This window comes from Myodes glareolus, chromosome 4, assembly GCF_982192425.1.
Source record: "Myodes glareolus chromosome 4, mMyoGla1.1, whole genome shotgun sequence".
In the NCBI taxonomy this organism is placed as follows: Eukaryota; Metazoa; Chordata; class Mammalia; order Rodentia; family Cricetidae; genus Myodes; species Myodes glareolus.
The window spans coordinates 14,594,823-14,612,791 of record NC_142029.1 but is presented as its reverse complement, the minus strand read 5'-3'; the positions used below and the strand labels follow the sequence as shown (position 1 = coordinate 14,612,791).

At 47.5% G+C, this 17,969-nt stretch overlaps 2 protein-coding genes across 6 annotated transcripts; one reads left to right on the top strand and one right to left on the bottom strand.

Annotated features, from left to right (window-relative positions):
- The first annotated feature begins 83 nt into the window (after positions 1–83).
- On the top strand, positions 84–17,737 carry Ccdc51 (coiled-coil domain containing 51). 5 transcript variants are annotated; one of them, XM_048423014.3, is made up of 4 exons: positions 84–735; positions 14,636–14,955; positions 16,153–16,317; positions 16,759–17,737. In XM_048423014.3, the coding sequence occupies exons 1-4, from the start codon at positions 669–671 to the stop codon at positions 17,509–17,511; spliced, it is 1,305 nt and encodes a 434-aa protein (XP_048278971.3). In that variant the 5' UTR covers positions 84–668; the 3' UTR covers positions 17,512–17,737. The 5 variants fall into 5 exon arrangements, with proteins under 5 accessions (XP_048278971.3, XP_048278973.3, XP_048278972.3 ...); XM_048423016.3 differs by having other exon boundaries at positions 85–426; XM_048423015.3 differs by lacking the exon at positions 84–735 and adding an exon at positions 7,152–7,249.
- Positions 2,812–7,139, bottom strand: Tma7 (translation machinery associated 7 homolog). Its single transcript, XM_085688875.2, has 4 exons — positions 7,007–7,139; positions 6,854–6,909; positions 6,684–6,771; positions 2,812–3,099 (listed from the first exon to the last, which is right to left on the bottom strand). Exons 1-4 carry the CDS (start codon positions 7,020–7,022, stop codon positions 3,065–3,067), a joined length of 195 nt encoding a protein of 64 aa, XP_085545001.1. The 5' UTR covers positions 7,023–7,139; the 3' UTR covers positions 2,812–3,064.
- Positions 17,738–17,969: the final 232 nt, after the last annotated feature.

The window sequence follows — 17,969 nt, the reverse complement described above, 5'->3', positions numbered from 1 at the left end:
CCTCCGGCCAATCAGCAGTCAGCTGGCGGGCGCAGAGAGATGACGTGTGCAGAGCGCGCCGTTACACCTGACAGGTTCCTGCCTGTCCCGGCTCAAGACCGCTAACCCGCGGGTTGTGCCCGGGCGCTGTGCAGCGCTACCGGGATTTCTCGTGTGGCGGGATCGCGGTGCGTCTGACCACCGGCACCTGTGGCTGTCTCCCCTGGCTTGTGTAGAACACAGAGCCTCCGACGAGCAGTTCGCCTTGAATCGAGACAGGCAGCATTCAGCGGTCAGCTCTATTTCACCTCACGCTTCGCGGTTGACTCACCTGCCTGTGTCCGGAGACTGTCTTAGGGAGGAGGCCTGGAAGAGCAGACCTGGGGAGGAGAGGAATGCAGCAGTTCTTCTGAAAGCGGGGATCTTCCAGAATAGCGAATGTTTCGAGTATGTGTGAATTTGAGAAAAGTCTGGGAAGGTTGCGCTCTAGAACGGTGTGCCTGTTCAGAACTTCTCGGACCGTTAGCTTTCATTTATTTCTCGGAGAGTCTTTATGAACGCTGAACGCTGGGTGTATAGAGATGAATGAAGGCCAAGAAGTCAAGGAAGGCTTTCTGTGAGTGGTCCTTGAATTGCCCAACAGTTTGAGGGAAATTGGCAAGAAAAAATTGGTAAGAGGCTGATGTGCGATGTTACTGAGAAATATTCAGCTTCGACAAGGATACCAGGTGGAAGTTACTGCGGCAGAGAGAGGAGGTAAAACTTCACAGAGGAGCAAAGACTTGGGTTTTGCTTGGGTGTATAACAGGCTTTTATGAGCAGAAGTGGTGGGTGGAACAGCGGAAATGGGGGATTGGAGAGCAACAGGATCGGGACTTTTCTACTCCGCTTACTCGGTGCCAGACTTAGCTTGTAAGACTATCAATCTGCTAAAATATCGGGTGAAAGGAGAGTGCTCAGGTCTAGAATGCCTTAAGTCTTCTGTTTTGTTCTTTAGATTTGTTATTTTTATGTATATAAGTGTTTTGCCTGCATGTATATCTGTGCACCACACACATGATGCCTACGAAGGTCGGAAGGCATTGGCTTACTTAGAACTACCATGTAACCAAAACTGGCCTGAAACTCCAAAATGTCCTACCTTCTCTCTGACTGCTGGGATTATAGACCCGAACCACCCTGTCAAGCTGTTTTTGTTTCTTGAGATGGTCTCACACTTTCAGTCCTCTGTGTCAGTCGCCAAGTGCTAGAATTGTAGGTCTGAGTTACCATGCCTGTCTGAATACCCAAGTCTTAATAACTAAGGTCTGGGGTTCAGAAAAGAGACAGGGCTGTTCATTGTCAGGTAGGATTAGATTCCAGAAAATAAAAGAGAAGTAACTTCTGGGGGGGGGGGGCGGGCAGGAAGCCATGACTGCTGGCTTTTGTTTTTGTTGTTTCCAGCAGCTTGGGGCTGGGAGCCAGCTGGCAAGACCCCATGGTCCTAAAGTTCAAAGAAGGTGCTTTTTGGAAATGACCAAAGCAACCTGATTTTTAAAAAACTGTTTTTATGTGTATGACTGTTTCCCAAGGAGATAGGATTTTCTAAAGGTAAGACAGAAGGAATTGAGTTGGTGACACAGTGAAGGGCTTGGGCTTCCTCACTGCTTTGCAAGGATCTGTATCTGTGTGTGCTTGCTATTTGTGTATTTCTTAGCCACTAACAAAAACAAAAAGAAAACACAGAACTAGGCATTAGTGGCTCATGTCTTTAATCCCAGTACTTGGGAGGCAGGCCTGGTCTCCATAGGACATCTAGGGCTGCATCGGATGCAACCTAGCAAGCAAACAATAAACACAGCGAGAGCCTTGCAGTGGTGGCCATGCCTTTAATCCCAGCACTGGGGAGGCAGAGACAGGTGAATCTCTTTGAGTTCGAGGCCAGCCTGATCTACAGAGCAAGTTTCAGAACAGGTTCCAAAGCTACAGAGAAACCCCGTCTCGGAAAACAAAACCAAAAACAAGCAAATAAACAACAAAAACAAGTGAGATTTGTCTTTACCCCAGACTACTGTGGCTGCAAATGGACTAGAGGGTGAATAGTAGAAATCAGAAGGCAAGGAATGGTATCCAGACCGTGTAGAGCAGTGTTTCTCAAGTGGTGGTTTGTCACCCCTTTGGGGGTCACATATCATATACTTACATTGCGATTCATAACAGTAGCAAAATTAGTTACTAAGTAGCAATGAAAAGAATTTTGATTGGGGGTTACCACAAGAACTGTATTAAGGGATTATAGCCTTAGAAAAGTTAAGAAGCACTGCCTTAGAGCCTGATTTTAAGAACTTTGGCTTTTTTTTTTAAAGTACTGAAGAATGTTAAGCCAAGGAAAAACAATTATGAGTTGTAGTTTAATAAGATCAGTCCTTTCCTCCTTTGCATGTGTGTCAGATATGTGAGCACACATGCAAGTACATTTTGAATCCCAGGCTGGGGTGTCTTATTCATTGAGGTAGGGTGTCTCAATTGAACTCAGAGCTCCAGGGATCCCTGGTCTCTGCCTGAATTACCATAGTTTGCGTTAAACAAATGAACATATAGCAACTTCAATATCATGAAAGACAGGTGGTTTTCTTTACAAAGTATACTTCCTTTTACTAGTCTCTGAAAAAGCATGCCATTAGATAAAAAACCACACAAGAATGATAGCCTTTGAATGAGTTGGTTTAATTCAAAGTGATACAGAATTCAAAGTACAACAAAGACGAAACAGCAGGCTCTGGCAGGATTCCAGACTGGGTTCACTTTCAATTCACAGCTGAGGTAGGAACTGCTGAACACTAGAGACAATGAGCCATTTGTATTATTTATTTTATTATTATTTGTTTTTTTACAAAAGTTTATTACAATGTACAACAGGCTCCAGGATAACACTTCATTCTAACTGTAGGTGGCAATGATGTTATAGTAGGGAATCCAGATGTTTAACAGGCTCCAGGATAACACTTCATTCTAGCTGTAGATGGCAAAGATGTTATGGCAGGGAATCCAGATGTTTAAATAGGAATGGAAGAGGGTCACCATCATCTCAGATATGAGGAACAGCTTACTTTTTGCCAGATTTCTTAATTCCACCTGTGGCTGCAAAAAGAAAAGTCGATAAGGGAAAAATATATGTGTGGCTAAAAAGCCTCAGGGGACCTGGTAACACCTGGCTCTTGTGCTGGGTATTTACTATGACACAAACACGCACAATTCCTTCAACACCATCTCTCCTACAAAGGCAGAGCACGGCTGAGGCAGGGGCAAGGACTCAACAGCTGCAACTGCTCTCTGTCTACACTATTGTGTCCTTCAGATTGGCTTATTAACGTTCCTCACAGCAACCCATGTAATAGATAAGTAGTTCTGGATGTTTGATGACTTAAGGTTATAAACTACTATGTGAGAAGCCTCAATTCTCATCTGGTGGTTTGTCTTTTCTGTTTTTATAGTGTTTTAACTTTTGTTTACAGTAAAGTCTTATTAAACAGTAAGGGTGGGCTTTGAATTCACTCTCCTTTTTTGTGGCCCCCTCCATTGTTTTGTTTTATTTTCTTTTCTTTTTTAAAACAGAGAAAGGACACAGAAGTTGGTGTGTAGGGAGGTGGAGAAGACCTGGAAAGAGCTGGGGGAGGAGAAAACATGATCAAAGTATGATGTAGGTTCCCCCGTACACCAGTGGTTAATAAAGAAGCAGGAATTCCAAGCAGAGATAGAGGAGAAATTAGGCAGAGTCAGAAAGACTCCATGTAGCCACTGCAGAAGACAGATGTGCCAGAACCTTGCCGGTAAACCATGAGCCTCGTGGTAAAATATAAAATTATAGAAATGGGTTAATTTAAAATGTAAGAGCTAGCTAGAAATACACTTAAGCTATTGGCCAAACAGTATTGCAAATAATACAGTGTCTATGTGATTATTACGGGTATGGGATGCCGGGAACAAATGAGCAGTCTCTGCCAACAAACTGTATGAAGAAAAGGTTTTAATCAGGTATGGTGGTACATGCGATTAGCCCCAGCACTTGGGAGGCAGGGGCGAGTCTGAGGCCAGCCTGGTCTACACACTGAGTTCCAGCACAGTCAGGACCACAGATAGCAATGATTTCTAGTCTTTCTAAAGCTGCAACCTTTTAATACAATTCTTCATGTTGTGATGACCCCCAGCCACAGAACGGTTTTTGTTGCTACTTAATAACTGTAATTTTGCTGTTATGAATCACAATCCAAATATCGGTGTTTTCCAATGGTCTTAGGCAACCCGTGTGAAAGTGGTTTGACCCCAAGGGATCATGACCCACATGTTGAGAAACCCTGTCTCAAAAAATTCATCTTTCTGCCTTTGTCTCCCTCAGCCTCCCCAGGTGTTAGCCTGCATTTGTGGGCCAGAAGCTCACCCTAGGTTGTATTCTCCATCAACCTTGTGTTTTTTTTGTTTTTAAAACGGTATCTCATTGACCCAGAGCTTGCCAAGTCACTGCCGTCACGCATAACTGCATATTCTTAACTGCCACACTACAACACACTATATCCCGTTTTATATTCCTGGACTGGTTTATTGTGCCTTCAATTTAAAAATACCACTACAAAGCCGGGCAGTGGTGGCGCACACCTTTAATCCCAGCACTCAGGGAGGTGGAGGCAGGCAGATCTCTGTGAGTTTGAGGCCAACCTGGTCTACAAAGCGAGTTCCAGGATAGCCAGGGCTGTTACACAGAGAAACCCTGTCTCAAAACAAAACAAAACGAAAGCTACTACATTTGGTACCAAGTAGGTGATTAGTGAAATGTTTGTACAATTAATTATGCCTAACGTAAGGATGAAGGTGCAGCGGAGCAGTGATGGCACACGCTTTTAATTCTAGCACTCGAGAAGCAGAGGCAGGTGGCTCTGTGAATTTGAGGCTAGTCTGGTCTACATAGTGAGTTCTAGGACAGCCAAGACTATATAGAGAAACCCTGTCTTGAGGTGGGGAAAAAAAAAAGAATGAGGGTGTAAAAGAACTATGACAAATCTTTTGATAAATTAGGCACAGAGTCACATCCCAGCATTCTGAGGACAAGGTAGCAGGATAGGAATTCAAGGCAAGCTCATGTTGTATCAGGAGACCTTGTTAAAAACAAACAGGAAGCAAACCCAAAATAGATGGTGATCAATAAGAAATATTACCAGTTGAATTTCCCTATCAGAAATTCCTAGGACCAGAAGTGTTAAGGGTTTGGGGGACTTTTGCATATACATATTCAGGGATGGGACCCAATTATGAACACAACACTCACACACAGCCTAAAGTAATCTAACATTTCCACTTCCTCAGCATTCTGACTGCAGCTCATCACCCAAGGTCAGAAGTAGATTTTCTACTTCTAAGGAGGTTTCAGATCTGGAGCATTTTGGATTTACAGATTACAAATGCTCAATCTGTATAGGACTTCAAGGTTTGAACCTTCTTAACATAAACACAGACTAAAGGAAGGCGCCAGATACTGCATGCTAAAAAGCAATCTCAACAACTAGAATTCCATTGCTGTGTGGATAACAAGAGATCAAGCCTACTGTTAATAGGTCTTGGGATGACAGTTTCCAGTATACGCCATACTGATACCAGGCAGAATCAGCACTAGTTAGAAAATGCAAAATAGTGTTTTTACAATGTACACAAAGCCAGGGTGGTGGCATGAACTTTAACCTCAGCTATCTAGGAGATGAAGGCAGGAGAATCATAAATTCAAGGCCAGCCTGCGGAAATTAGCAAAAACATGTCTCAAAATAATAATGATGGTGGAGGTCTTGTCTAGCATGCATGAGGTACTGCAATAAAAAAGAATAAAAAGAGGCAAAACAATTAAAAAACAAAATAACAATGGATTAGAGTGACAGTTCAGCAGTTAAGAGTGCTGGCTGCTCTTCCAGGGGACCCGGGTTGGATTCCCAGGTCATAACCATCTGTAACTATAGTCTCATGAGATATGACACCCATTTCTGATCTCTCAGGGCACTGCACACACATGGTACAGGGACAGGCACGAAAAACACTCATACATAGTAAACACAAAAATAAATACATTTTTAAAATGCAGAATTAGGACTGCTTGGCCTGTAATTCACTCCTAAGAGGCAGAACCATGGGGAAGATTGGGTTAGCAAGGAATAGTGATAGAGTGTGAGGCACTGGACACTGTTCCCGGCATAGTCACAAATAAACACAAAATAGCACACAGAGCAAAATACATATTAAGGACCCTGTACTTTTATTTTTTAGTCTAGACACACCCAAAGGTGACTCAGGACTCAACACTACAGATAATGTGAGCAGCAAGTAAAAGTTCTATGTTCTAATGTAACAAACTATAAAGAAGCCAGAAACTGGACGATATTCAAAAACTTAGCTATATGCATCTGTCCGGAATACATTTTCGTGTTTCCATTTCTGTAGCTTCCTTACAGACTGGAAGCCCAAGGTGTTCGCGAGGCAAAAGATTTTATTTTCTGGCCACATTTCCACTCCTATCCCTCCGTATTGTTGCAAACCCAAGACAGGCCAGGGGGTTTTTGGCCAGCGTGGACATGAGGGTCCCGCAATTCACCAAGGACCCCAGGAACACTAGGAAGACCTGTCGGGCCCTCGTACCTACACTGGCTCCGAGCATTTGTCTCCCAGACCTGCGCTCCACCCTCACTTACCCAGGGGTCCCTTCCCCGCGGCCTTGGCTTTTAGCTCCTCGAGTTTCTTCTGCTCCTCTTTTTGTTTCTGCTTGAAAGCCTTATCTTCCTGCGGAGAGGCAGAGCAGGTTCACTCCAGGTCAGTCGCCCACTCCCTCAGCGCCCGCCCGCGCCTCCGCTCCCGTCCTCACCTCGTCCATTTCCTTGGCCTGCTTCTTGGGCTGTTTCAGGGGCTTCTTTTTGCCACCTGTGGGCGACACGAGCATGCTCGGCCCATCCCCGCCATCCATCACCCTCTTCGTTCTTCCCAGTCCATCCGTCCCCCAGACCCCAAACAGCCTTACCTTCCCGGCCCGACATGGCGCCTCCAAACACCCCCTTCTCCAGACCCTGATTCTAAGCCGGAAACGGAGCTTACTACTGGCGCCTATGCCGCGCGGCGGGCTCGCTGATTGGCTTCTAAGCAGGAAATTACCCTCGTTTTTTAAAGGACGCGCTCTCCAGGGGAGGGTGCTACCCGGTCAGGGGTCATCTGAGTGGCTGCCGCGGGGCTTACCGCTGGAGCGTGATAGGTTTAGGCTCTTAAGGTACGAGGCGGAAGGCTCTTTCTGCCCGGGGACGATCCGAAACCGCGGTGGGTGGGACTGGGGGGCGTTTGGCTATTAGGCCTGCGGTCGTGCACAGAAAGAACGTGGTGCAGGTAGAGGGGCAGGCGCGTGCAAAGCTTTCCGGAACCCAGGAAAGCACAGCTGGCTGGAACGATAGAGAATGGGAGATGGCCGTGGCCAATATCACCTGGTCCTCAGCTTTGGAAGCCGCGGGAAGAAGTTTGGACTTTATGAAATAATGAGTGTATCCGTTTGCAAATTCTTTCTTCTTCTAGTTCATTTTTGTTGACTGTGTACTATATAGATAGTACTCTGGACTGGGGATTGAGCAAAGCTGACGTTGTAGCAAGGCAAACCTACAACAAAGCAACTATGTATCACGTATTATGTGACCTGTCTAGGAAGAAAAAAAGACGCAAAGAAAGTGGTTATGAAATGTTCCCTTGGTGGGGGGTAGGATGTCGGTTTTTGATAGGGTGACTAGAAAAGACCTCTTCATGGACTATTTGAGCAGGACTTGACGAAGGCCACGAAGCCAACTATAAGCAGGAAACAGCTAGCCAGTACCAAGGCCCTGAGGTGAGGGATTGCCTCCCGAGGTCCAGTCCTTCATGACTGAAGGAAGGAAGAAAAGACACCCTAGTGGGAAGTGCAGTCAGAGAGAAATGAGTTGGATCCATCCCCTGTAAGCTGTGAAGACTTTGACTTTTGCCTTGAAAGAAATATAGGACTGTTGAAGGATTTAAGCAGACAGAGACCTGAGATTGCTGCGTCTGAAAAGACCACTGGCTGTTTGTTGATAGCTGACCTCAGAGACTGGAGTAGAGAGGCAGCAGCCCAGGAGAGATAGTCCAGACGCAGAGTGTTGGTCGTTGAGACCACTTTGTAGCCCTGGCAGAGTTAGAAGGGACGGGCACCTGGTTTTAGAAAGTCAGTGGAATATTGCTAATCGAGTGGATTTGAGATCAGAGAGAAAACTGAGGGTTTAGGGTGATGTGAGGTTGTCAGTCCAGCATTTGTATGTAAATTACCATAAACCATGGTGGAGAAGAGTATGGCAAAAGCAGTTTGGTAGATAAAATTAGATTAGGTTTTCAAGCAGTGATATGGGCTGGACATTTAGGTAATATAGAATCTGGAGGAAAAATCTTGACTGAAGAAGTCACAGATGTAGGGTGTGTGTGTGCACGAGGGTCTTACACATCTTAGACAAATGTAAACTATACCCCCAGCTTTTGGAAAAAATATTATTTTTAATTATGAGTGTGTGTGTGTGTGTGTGTGTGTGTGTGTGTAAAAGAGAGTGAGCGAGCAAGAGAGAGCTCAGAAGCCAGAGCCATCTGGTACCCCAGACTTGGAGTTACAGGCAGTTGCGAGCTGCCCAGTGTGAGTGCTAGGAACCAAACTCCAGTTTATATTCCATTTTAACCATCTCTTCAGTCCAGTTCTTTACTGATCTAAAACTCACTATATAACTGTATAACTCAGCTACTTAATTTGTATAATTCAGTGATTTTTTAATGCATCAAATATTATGCAAATATTATTACAACCTATGATAGAAGCATTTCCTCTTGCTCTCTCTGGGGTTTGAAACAGAGACTCCCTGGGCAGTGGTGGCACACAACTTTAATCCCAGCACTTAAGAGGCAGAGGCAGGAGGATCTCTGTGAGTTCTAGGACAGCCAGGGCTACACAGAAAAATCCTGTCTCAACAAACCGGGAGGGTGGGGGAGAAGAAGAAAGAAAAGAAACAGACTCACTGTGTAACTGGACTAGCCTGTGACTTGAAGAAGCCTGCCTGCCTGCCAGCCTCCTGAGAGTTGGGATGGCAGGTATGAGCATCGCTTTTGAGTATGATGAGTTCTTTTGCGTTCTTCTCCAGCACTGGGGATGTAGCCCAGGACTTCCCCCATGCGAGGGAAATACTGTACCCCTTACCTACATCTCTAGCCTTGTAGCATTTTGTTTTGGTTCATTAATAGATTTTTAATTTTTATGGATATGTGTGTGGTTGTGCCTGCTTGTCCATCCATGTACCACATGCATGCAGTGCCTATGGAAGGCAGAAAAGGGAGTCAGATCCCCTAGAGCTGGAATTATAGGTGATTGTGAGCCATGTGATATAGGTCCTGGGAACTAAACCCTGGACCTCTAAAAGAGTAGCAATTATCCTTAACCACTGAGGCATCTCTCCAACCCCCGAAACCAGTTTTTTGAGTTTGTTTTTGAGACAGAGGCTTACTGTGTAGTCTGGATTAGTCTAGAGCACACAAAGATCTGCCTGCTTCTGCCTTAGGTGTGCTTGAATTAAAAGACATGTGTCATATCCAATTATAATGTAAATTATTTTAAAAGTATGTTCTACTATATATGTGTGTAATGTAATATGATATATATGTAATGTATATATTATTATTCTTGTTTGTTTTTCAAGACAGGGTTTCCCTGTGTAGTCCTTGCTGTTCTGGAACTCCCTCTGTAGACCAGGCTGGTCTCAAATTCATAGAGATCTGGCTGCCTCTACCTCCTAAGTGCTAGGGTTAAAGCTATACGCCCAGCTTTTTATTTATTTATTTTCGAGACAGCTTCTATGTATCCTTGGCTGACCTGGGAACTTACTATGTAGATCAGGCTGGCCTTGAACTCACAGAGGCTGGCCTCTGCTTCTTAGGTGCTAGGATTAAAGGCTTGTACCACTACCCCTAGCCCTTATATTTTATTTTAATTACATGTACATATATATGTGTCTGTCTGGAGAAATGTGCACATAAATGCATGTGTCCATGGAGGCCAGAAGAGGGCGATGGCTCCCTATAGTTGGAGTCACAGGTGGTGGCACGCACCCATCTGCATACTGGAAACCAAATTTGTCTCCTCTGCAAGACCAGTACGCTCTCTTCACCACCGAGTCATCTCAGCCCCCTCTAGCATTTTTAAGTCCAGAAAACTGTATGCGAGAGGAACCTGAGCACTGTGTCTTGGGCTGCAAAAGTGTCTGGTCGTGAGGGAGTTGAGGACAAGTGGAGGCCAACTGAAGTGGCCTTTGAATGAAGAGGTGGCTCTGAAAGGCAGATGCCATGAGGATCAAGGACTCCATATTTAGTGGAGGAGGTGATCTATAAGAAATAGGTGATGTTTGAGCAGATACATATCTGGACAAGGGTGGGCGCAAAGGCCATTGCAGAGAGGGTTCAAATGGGAGGAGAACAGTGGAGATGGGGGTCTGGCAACCTGTCAAAGCATCTGATGGCACACAGGGACAAAGAAATGGGACAGTTGCTAGATGAGATGTCTCAACGACTGAACAGTGTCGGAGGCTGCGTATTGCTCTTACTAAGAGGCAGGAGAAGGTGAGGACTAGAGATGGAGATCACTGTTTGCTTAGCATGTGCAAAATTCTGGTTTCTATTTTTTTCTTGCTTCTTTCTTTCTTTCCTTCCTTCCTTCCTTCCTTCCTTCCTTCCTTCTTTCTTTCTTTCTTTCTTTCTTTCTTTCTTTTGTTGTTATTTGAGACAGGTTTCTCTGTGTAACAGCCCTGACTGTCCTGGAACTCACTTTGTAAACCAGGCTGACCTTGAACTCACAGAGATATGCCTGCCTTTGCCCCCCAAGTGTTGGAATTAAAAGCACGCGCCTTCACTGCCCGCCCGGCAAGATTCTGGATTATTTAACTCCCTGCACTGCAATAAGGGGCTGTGGCTGGGCAGACACTGACAACTGAGAAAGGCTGCTAGGAATCTGTAGACATGGTCCCTCCCATTTCAAGTTTCTTGGTGAGAAACAAGCAAATTATCAGCTGCAAGTGAGGGTAAGAAACAGATGACAGGCCGGGTGGTGGTGGCGCACCTTTAATCCCAGCACTTGGGAGCAGAGGCAGGCGGATCTCTGTGAGTTCGAGGCCAATCTGGTCTGCAGAACAAGTTCCAGGACAGGCTCCAAAGCTACAGAAAAAACCCTGTCTTGAAGAAAAAAACAAAACGAAACAAAAAAGCCATATGACAAAAGCGTGAGGAAGGCAGCGTAGGAAGCAAGCAGCCATCTGGTGGCAGTGGGAGACCTGATCTGAAAGGGCAAGAATCTGAACTTGGTCCTTAGGCTCCTGCTTAGTATGGCCTCTGTCCGTCTGTCCAGCCTCGCCCCCTCAACCCATCTCTGCCTTACCTTCTAGCTGCATTGGTCACCTTCCGTGTTGTAGACAACTCCAAGACTTTCCCAGCTTTTCCTCTGCCAGCGTAATTTTTCCCTCACTGGTTGAAGGGCCGATAAGACACCTGTGGATGGATGTTGTTGAAATTGAGAGACAAGCAGTGCGTGAGGGGTGGCAAGGAGAGGCTGGAAGGAGGGCGTAGAGCAGGACAACAAGCTGGGAGTTATTGACATTTTTCTCTTTTAAGTTTCTGCTATTACCAAGTGCATGTTCGTGCTAGGAAATACATATCTGATACAGACAGCAGGAAAGGTGACTAGTAAGGAGGTCGTCAAGGAAGGCCTTACTGCAAGGGGACAATTGAGGAGATCGATGAGCCACATAGTCTCATGGAGGAAGCGGACTGTCGCTGCAGGAGACGGCAGGACGCAGAATCGTGCAGGTCATGCTCAGTGTGTCAGAGTGGTTGGAGCAGAATATGGCTGTGAAAAGAAGAAAGGGAGAGGTTGGGAGGGCCTGAGCTTACTACTTCTGCCGGATCTCTTTATGCCAAGTGACTTGGAAACTGGGGGCTCTGCTTCTCCTCATGTTTTAGCAGACTCTTGAGCTGCTGTGTCAGAAACAAGGTTTCGGGCTCCTCTCTGCCAGGTATAAGCGACGTTCCAGGGCACTGAGAGCAGACAGCCTGCGGAGGACAAGCCAAGAGCTGGACTGAAAGGCTGGAGAAAGTTGAAAGGAAGCAGTGACCTCAGGAAGAGATGGGGGCTTTGAAGGCTGTAGGGCAATCAGAGATGTCTGGGTGCCTCTTAATTTCGGGGACCTCTGAACCATAGAATGGGGTCAAAAGAACAGGGAAGCTGCTGTGGGTGTAGTGATACAGGGCCTGTCCAGGAAATTCCAGGCTCTGCTGGGTGGAGGGCGATAGAGGGAGGTGTGAGGCCACAGTAAACGCAATGGCCAACTCATTCCTACCAAGTGTTGCTGGGAAGGACAGTGGGTTTTGTGCTTGGCTGTAATGAAAAGTATATTTACAGAACTATTCTGGGGTGGTAACCTCTGTTCTGAGGGTCCTGGTATTGGGGCTTGGGATGATCACCCAACCACCAGGGCATGGATATTGTAGGCTGCCTTGAGCATGGTCCCCCAGGGTTCAGGTAGAGCTCCAGCTTGGAACCAGTGTCACAGAGATGCCCTCCTCTGGGGCTCTCAGCTGGAGCCTACTTTGACCAGAGAGTATGTCCTTGTCTATCCAGCTTTGTTTCCAAAAGGGCCCAAGAGTGCCTCTGATGGGGGCAAGACTGGGATGCCTGGAGCAGGTCTGTACATGAGGAAGGCCCCCCACCTGTGTTTGTTTACATATATCCTTTCCGTGTGATCAAGTTAATATGTAATAGAGGAGAAATTATCAAAATTATTCTGCCATCTCCTAGTTACCACCTGTGAGAAGTTTTATGTCTTGAAACTAAGGAAAGAAATCCCAGCAACAGTTTGAGGAAGCCTTTCTGTGTTCTCCACTTGGCCCTTCCTCCCCTTTTGTGGCCGACTCCCTTTGCTTTCTCTGGTTGGCCACCAGATGTCGCTCATGTCGCTCTGGTCAGCGTTTTAGGGCTTAACGTGGTTTGACCAGAGGACATTGGCAGGTTTTTCTGAGATTCTGGGTAACCTAGCCCTCCCTTCGGGGTTCTGAGTCCCTTCTGTTCTTGGGCTGGGGCAGTGCCTGACTCTGGGTACTCCCTGTCCTGGTCAGGCCAGAGGAAGTAGGTGTTGTTAGGACCCAAACCTGAAAGCGAGCAGAGAAACCTGCTGTGCTGAGCAGTGGCCGAGGCTGGGGAGGAAGCCGGGAAATGTGAGACAGGGACTTGGGAGCCTGAAAAGTCAGTGGGAGGGCAGAGTGATGGTGTGATCTGAACCTAAGAAAAGCACGGGGGAAAACAGGTTTTTCCCTCCCTGGAATTGTCCTTTCAAAGGAGAGCTAGTGGCTAGCTCAGTAAGTCTGGGAGTTAGATGTGAGGGACTTGGAGAAAAATGACTCTGGAAGTTAACTTTCCCCCTCGTTCTTAGTTCCACCACTCCCAAGGGAGCTTTTTGTGTGTGTGTTTTTGCAGGACTGGGGATTGAACCTAGAGTTGCCGGCATGCTAGACAAGTGCCCTGTCACTGAGCTATATGCCCAGTCCTTAAAACGCATTTTTACTTTTTGTTAGTATTATTATTTATTATTATTTTGTTTCTGTTGCTGTTTGAGACAGGGTCTCACTGTGTAGCCCTGGCTAGCCTGCAACTTGCTATATAGACTAGGCTGTTCTTGAACTTCAGGCCTTCTGCATCAGCTTCCAAAGGAGCTAGGATTACAAACCTGTACCATCAGACCAGCCCACAGGGCCTTTGTTAATCTTTTTGTCAGCATGGGCAACCTAGGTTTGAGGATTTTCTCTGGCATTAGCGGAAAAAGCAAGCACCAAGATTCTCACCTAGGTCCTGTCAGAGACCTGGGAGATGGTGTGTATGTAGTTTGGGGGTGACAGGTGTTAAGTATTTTCTGACCGAAAAACCTCTCTGCCAACGCAATAATCCTAATCAAACCAAATTAGACCGAATTAGAAGATACTCAGGTTTAAATATGCCAGCACTCCCGGGTGGCACCCTGGAAAAACACGGAGGGGATAAAAGGAGAACTGGAATGACCACTGGAGAGGGAAAAGGGGAGACCATGTGTTCATTCTCTGGGGGGCAGTTTAGATAGCCTTGACTCTCCCTGGGGAGGGGTCACTGTTTGGCGGGCTTTCTTGGAGGTGGAGTCTGGACTGTGGCCACTCCCAGGGGAGGGGACTTATGTCAGGAGCTGGGGTGAAGTCCCCAGCCAAACATTCCAGGATTTTTTGAATAAGGATATTAGGGGCTGCGGTGACGCTTTTAACTAAACACTTTTTTAGACTCCTTGTATGGAGGATGCCAGGGGGCGGGGGTGAAGCCCCCAGCCAAACAGCAGGGGAGGTGGTTTTTAAGTCTTCATGAGAGGAAAGCAAAGGCACGATGCCCTGATGAGGTTTTCCATCAATGTGTTCCCTCGTCCTGCAGACCCATAGGAAAACCTGGCCTTCCTCTTGCTGTAGGGGTAGAAATTAGTCTGTTCAGCACTAGGCCTAGCATTGGAGACCCGCCTGATGTCTAGCCTTTCTTGGTCAGGGGCTCATCTGTCTGGTCTCTTCCTCACAGCTCCTCCAATGACACGGTACAGCCCTGTGTTTGCCATGCAGCACATTGTGGGCGTGCCCCATGTACTGGTACGGAAAAGCTTCTTGGGAATGGACCTCCCTGTGACAAGGACTCTGTGCAGTCCCAGTCCCAACCAGCCCAGAGAAAAGAGACCAGAGGCTGCAGCCTTAGGGTTGTATCATCGCCTCCCCGTGCTGGGAAGAACACTGGGCCACACCATTCAGCAGCAAGCGGCCTCCACAGCCAAGGCTTGGTGGGACAGATACGAAGAGTTCGTGGGACTCAATGAAGTTCGAGAGGCCCAGGGGAATGTCACCGAGGTGAGGAGAGGAGCTAGGGTGCTCGCCTTTGCCTTTGTTTGGGGAAACAGGACTTGGGCTCCCAACAAAACAGCTCCCAGCGGCACATGTGATGACAGCTGGGAACGGTGTGGACGCTGTTTGAGACAAGGCCTTACGTATCCTTGACCGGCCTTGGAGTCCCTCTGTAGCCGAACTCCTGATCTTCCTGTGTCCATCTCCTGAGCTTGAGATTTCAGCTGTGTGCTACCACAGCTGGCCTTCTTTACTTTCTAAGGCAGGGTTTTGTCCAAAGTCCAGGCTGGCCCAGAACTTACAGTATATTCTAGCTAGCTGCGAACTTGTGATCTTCCTGCCTCAAAGCTGAGATTATAGGGTCACCACACCCAGCTCAGACTTGCCTTGTCTGAAATGAACATCACTGGTAGAAACATTTGACTCTTTCTCACGCGGAAATCTGGGTCTGTTGTACTGGGGTGAAGGTCTCTCTGTAATTATACCCACTGCTCTCTGCTAAAATGTCCTAGCTAATGATTCCCAAGTTGTGTAAGGACAGCAAATTGTCCTTTGTGGATGGGCTATTTTACCTATGGTGTGAAGACAGAGAGCACTGGGAAACATTGTATTGGGAAGTAGACGGAGCCACCTGTGGTTTTCAAGTCCTTGGTGGCAGCGGGAGTCCATCCCATCACCTGCCTCCACCCAGGTACAGAGCAGTGTGGCAAGGGAGGAGGAAACTGAGGCTTAGGCACATGGTGTCCCTTTTCCTTGGATACTGTTTGTATCAGTGAGTTTTGCTGAGTTGAAATCTCCAGGGCCATCAGCTGGAGGCTGTAGTGATGCTTTGGTGGTGGTACTACAGGCCTCAGCAGCACACTGGAAACAGTGTAAGAACATTGGTTCCTCATGGTGATTTCCATCAGACAAGAGCTGGCTGGTATTAGTGGACAGAGATTGTGTCACTGTTTGCTTTTTGCAAGTTTCTCAGGGGCATGTTATTTCTGCTTGAATGAATAAATCCAGTGCTTCACATGGGCGTGGCCTATGGCTGCATGTTGAGCATGCCAGAGTGAGCCGGGATTAAGGTCCAAGAACTGTTTCTACCTTTCACAGTGACACCCCAGTGACCTCTGTTCAGCTGTGGCCTTGTTAGTTGTGAAGCTGAGCCCTTATGGGGATGAACAAAGGGCCCGATGGCATCTGACGTTCTCTCTGCAGGCAGAGAAAGTGTTCATGGTGGCTCGTGGCCTTGTCCGAGAGGCTCGGGAGAATTTAGAGACACAGCAGGCTAAGCTGAAGGAGGTGAGGGACCGTTTGGATCGAGTCTCCAGGGAGGACAACCAGTACCTGGAACTGGCCACTGTGGAGCACCGGCTGCTGCAGGTGAGCCCCTCAGGAAGCAGCCCCTGGGCACCTGCACATGGCCGTAGGCCCCAGCACAGCAGGCTGTGGGGGAGTTCAACCCTGACTGTTAATTAGAAGCTCCTAAGGTGGCCATGGCCCCAGGCTTCCGGAGCCTGTGTGCCTGCTCTTTCCTGAGTACTGGGCGAACAGTCCAGCGAAGGACTGGCACCCGAATGACTGAAGAGCGTGTGGAGGTGCTGGCTCAGGGAATGCCACCCACTTATTTCCTAGAGACATGTTCTGCCTGACTGCCCAGTGGGAGGATCTTGTGACGCCTTTCACACTCCCCCCCCAGCCAGGTGTTTTTTGTCTTCTTCAGGCAGCAGGTGTTTGTGGAGCCAGGGGCAGGGGAGTGGCCCCGTGCCACTGGCTGCAGTCACAAGCTCCTGGTTGCTGCCTGACACCACTTTGCTCCCACAGGAAGAGAAGAGGCTCCGAGCAGCATACGTGCGTGCAGAAGACTCAGAGCGGGAGAAGTTCTCTCTCTTCTCCGCAGCTGTGCGGGAGAGTCATGAGAAGGAGCGCACGAGGGCTGAGAGAACTAAGAACTGGTCCCTCATTGGGTCAGTCCTCGGAGCTCTGATCGGTGTGGCTGGCTCCACCTATGTTAACCGTGTCCGGCTACAAGAACTGAAGGCCTTACTCCTGGAGGCACAGAAAGGGCCTGTCAGTCTCCAGGAAGCCATCCGTGAACAGGCTTCTAGCTACTCCCTCCAGCAGAGAGACCTCAAGGACCTTATGGTGGATCTGAGGGGCCTGGTACACGCTGGGCAGGGCCAGGGCTCCGGGTCACCAACAGGGTCCTCTTCTACCCAAGGGAAAGACATAGAAACCCTTTCAGCTGCCCTGAGAGAGCAGCTCAGTCATTCCCGGCAGGTCCACTCCTGCCTAGAGGGTTTACGAGAGCAGCTCGATGGCCTGGGAAAGACCTGCAGCCAGATGGCTGGGCTGGTTCAGCTTGCAAAGGCTGCGGCACATCCAGGCCCGGAACCAGCAGATGGGAGCCTGCCCAGCTCTTTGCTGGAACAAGGGAGTGTGATCTTGGCCCTGTCCGATACAGAGCAGAGGCTAGAAGCACAAGTCAACAGAAATACTATCTGCAGCACGCTGGTCACCTGTGTGACCTTTATGGCCACGTTGCCTGTACTCTACATGCTGTTCAAGACCAGTTAGCCCTGGGGTCCTCCTTCAAAGGGGCCTAAGGGTGAATGTGGCTTTTGTTGGTGTTATAATCAATCTTGAGATGCATACAGCCTCAGACTGAGTGTCGTCTAAGGAGCTGACCAGCAGGTGTTTTTTATTTTGTAGGTAATACTTATTTACATAATTATCAAAACTTTCTGTAAATGTTCAATTAAAATATCTAAGAATTTGTATTATTTAAAAGATTTTCACATCAGACTCAGTTTTGTCATTGACTTCAGAAATCTGGGATGTGCAGTTCTGCCTGAAGTGAGAGAACTCACCCTTTAGTCCTTTTCTTGCCCCATCTTAGTCCTAGCTCAGGGCTGTGTTATGTTAGATGAGGTTAGCCCTGAGGTCTAAATTCTCACTTTGAGTATCCTGACTTACCCTCTGCTTGCTGGGCCTTCCTGCCTAGGGGTTCAGGTGAACAGAACCTAGCCTGGTGC

What these genes read in the sequence shown, in the direction of transcription:
- Tma7 (XM_085688875.2), bottom strand. An exon ending in AGGCCAAGGAAATGGACGAG is followed by an intron (nt 6,772 to 6,853) that starts GTGAGGACGGGA and finishes GCCTCTCCGCAG; the next exon opens with GAAGATAAGGCTTTCAAGCA. An exon ending in CGCGGGGAAGGGACCCCTGG is followed by an intron (nt 3,100 to 6,683) that starts GTAAGTGAGGGT and finishes TTCTTTTTGCAG; the next exon opens with CCACAGGTGGAATTAAGAAA.
- Ccdc51 (XM_048423014.3), top strand. Translation starts at nt 669, where the DNA reads ATGTTACTGAGAAATATTCAGCTTCGACAAGGATACCAGGTGGAAGTT. An exon ending in TACTGCGGCAGAGAGAGGAG is followed by an intron (nt 736 to 14,635) that starts GTAAAACTTCAC and finishes TCTTCCTCACAG; the next exon opens with CTCCTCCAATGACACGGTAC. An exon ending in TGGAGCACCGGCTGCTGCAG is followed by an intron (nt 16,318 to 16,758) that starts GTGAGCCCCTCA and finishes TTGCTCCCACAG; the next exon opens with GAAGAGAAGAGGCTCCGAGC.